The sequence below is a fragment of the Homarus americanus genome, unplaced genomic scaffold (genome assembly GCF_018991925.1).
Source record: "Homarus americanus isolate GMGI-L3 unplaced genomic scaffold, GMGI_Hamer_2.0 scaffold32340, whole genome shotgun sequence".
In the NCBI taxonomy this organism is placed as follows: Eukaryota; Metazoa; Arthropoda; class Malacostraca; order Decapoda; family Nephropidae; genus Homarus; species Homarus americanus.
Window position 1 is genome coordinate 302,501 of NW_024747232.1, and position 1,897 is coordinate 304,397.

Sequence of the window (1,897 nt, forward strand, 5' to 3'; positions counted from 1 at the left end):
TAAACTCTTGTCCATAGTGTATCATTCTGATGGCGGATGGTCGCTATTAGGGGGTAACCACACCCGGCACGCGCGCGCATCGTATGCCCCTACTACCTGGACACACCAGTCCAGCCTGTCACCTCTCCGCCCTTCCCCATAAGAACCAGTATAATCTTGTGCCTGGGACTAAATCAGATGTCCGGAGGCGGACGTTACCGTCGCCAAAGGTGCTGGTCAATATGCCTGGTAACATTCCTTGCTGCGTCTGTAAAGTAGCTCGAACCAAACTGCAATAAAATTGTGTTTGTGCGAGAAATAACCGACCATGTGTGAACAGCAGGAAGCGACCAGTGTCGGGAACCCCATGTCGCAGGGAGCCACAGCGGCCACAGTGGATACCGGACCCAACCACTGATGATATCCGGAAATGATAGCAGTGAGTCTACTCAACCCGATAATGTAGTACTAATAAATGCTGCCTCAGCAGCAGGTGTCCACGAGGAGAATGAGAGACAGCCGCCCCAGTGGAATGGCATGTCGATGGAAAATGCAGTGTCAAAGAAACCTACTAGAATGTCAAGTGGTCGTGCCTGCTAACTTATTTGAACCACCCAAGTGTGCGGCCACCAAAGAAATGATTCGGGAGATGACTCACTTTCACACTGATTACACTCAGGACCGCCTCGCCCCCCTAGCTCTTCAAATTGGCAATAATACTCACATCTATTTTTGTCAGAGGACACACACACACAAAGGCTAAGCACACAGCGAAAAGGGCAGCAATGAAGAGAAGGTTGGGATAATGTGGGCAGACTGGGGCCCTAGATGATTCCTGCGTGAAGCAAGAACACTGCAGGAGAGACTAAAATCTACGGGTGACGGAAAGCAAAAACACTGATGGATGTGGCAGCACAATTTGGAAACAAAATGTGGGTGTGCGCCCCTGCGGTAAGATCTTGTTGAATATGAATTTCCAGAGTGAAAACAGCCAAAACAGAGCTATGGCTAAAAACTATTATTGAAAGAGAAACATCCTAAAAGTAAGATGCTGCATCAGGCTCCAGGGTGCTTATATCCCACTAAACGCTGTCCTGTTCGGGAGAAAAAATAACAGGAGAGATGGTGGAAAAAGGCACTGACACCTTCCGGAGGCGGAGCTTATTCTTCAGGTCTGATGAGTCATCCTCACAAAAACAAGTTTGGCCCCAGCATGATCTCTGCACTGCTATTGCCACCAGAAAGCCAACCTCACGCCATCACCTCCAGGCTCTGACGGCCTGCCGCCTTATTCCCTCTGGAAAAGAAACCAGATGACCACAGGGTGGGGGAAGTGCTGAGGCGGATCATTTGAAAGTGTATAATGGAGGTGTAAAGGATGATGTCAGGGCAGCAGCAGGGAACCCACAAGTGTGTCGGCCACCAGGCTGGTGGGGAGGCAGGCTATTCACGCCATGAGATTGATGGCTTTCTGAGCAGCGTGATTGTGAGGCCATGTTCTCCTGGTGGATGCTTTCCAAACGCATTCAATATACTTAACCGCAAGGCGGCACTGCACAAACATCAAGATCAAGTGTCCCAGCTTTGCGATGTGAGTGTTGAAAAATCGCACAGAATCCTTCAGACCCTACGTAGTAAACAAATACACACTTAATACGAGGTGATACCATCCTACAGTCGACCGAGGGAACAACACAGGAGACCCTAAGCGCAATGGCAATGTGGCGCAATAGGCCTATCAGTGCTCCAACAAGAAATAAAGTATGAAACAACTGGGGTCAAACAAGGGTATGCTGATGACCTCACAGGAGCAGGAAAAGTGGAGATCAAAAAAGTGTGAATCGGTAACATCGCGAGGTCCACAAATAGGGTGGCCACCCAAACGCCAGCAAATCCTTCCTCATCGCGGAATGGGGAC

The 1,897-nt window shown here is 49.5% G+C and overlaps 1 protein-coding gene across 1 annotated transcript in view; it reads left to right on the forward strand.

Annotated features, from left to right (window-relative positions):
* The window catches only part of LOC121879511 (splicing factor 3A subunit 2-like), a 30,845-nt gene extending 30,432 nt beyond the window's left edge, over window positions 1–413 (forward strand). The window contains exon 5 of the mRNA XM_042386169.1: window positions 320–413. Within this exon, the coding sequence (XP_042242103.1) occupies window positions 320–413 (94 nt within the window). The remainder of the gene's footprint in view (window positions 1–319) is intronic.
* The last annotated feature ends 1,484 nt before the right edge of the window (window positions 414–1,897 follow it).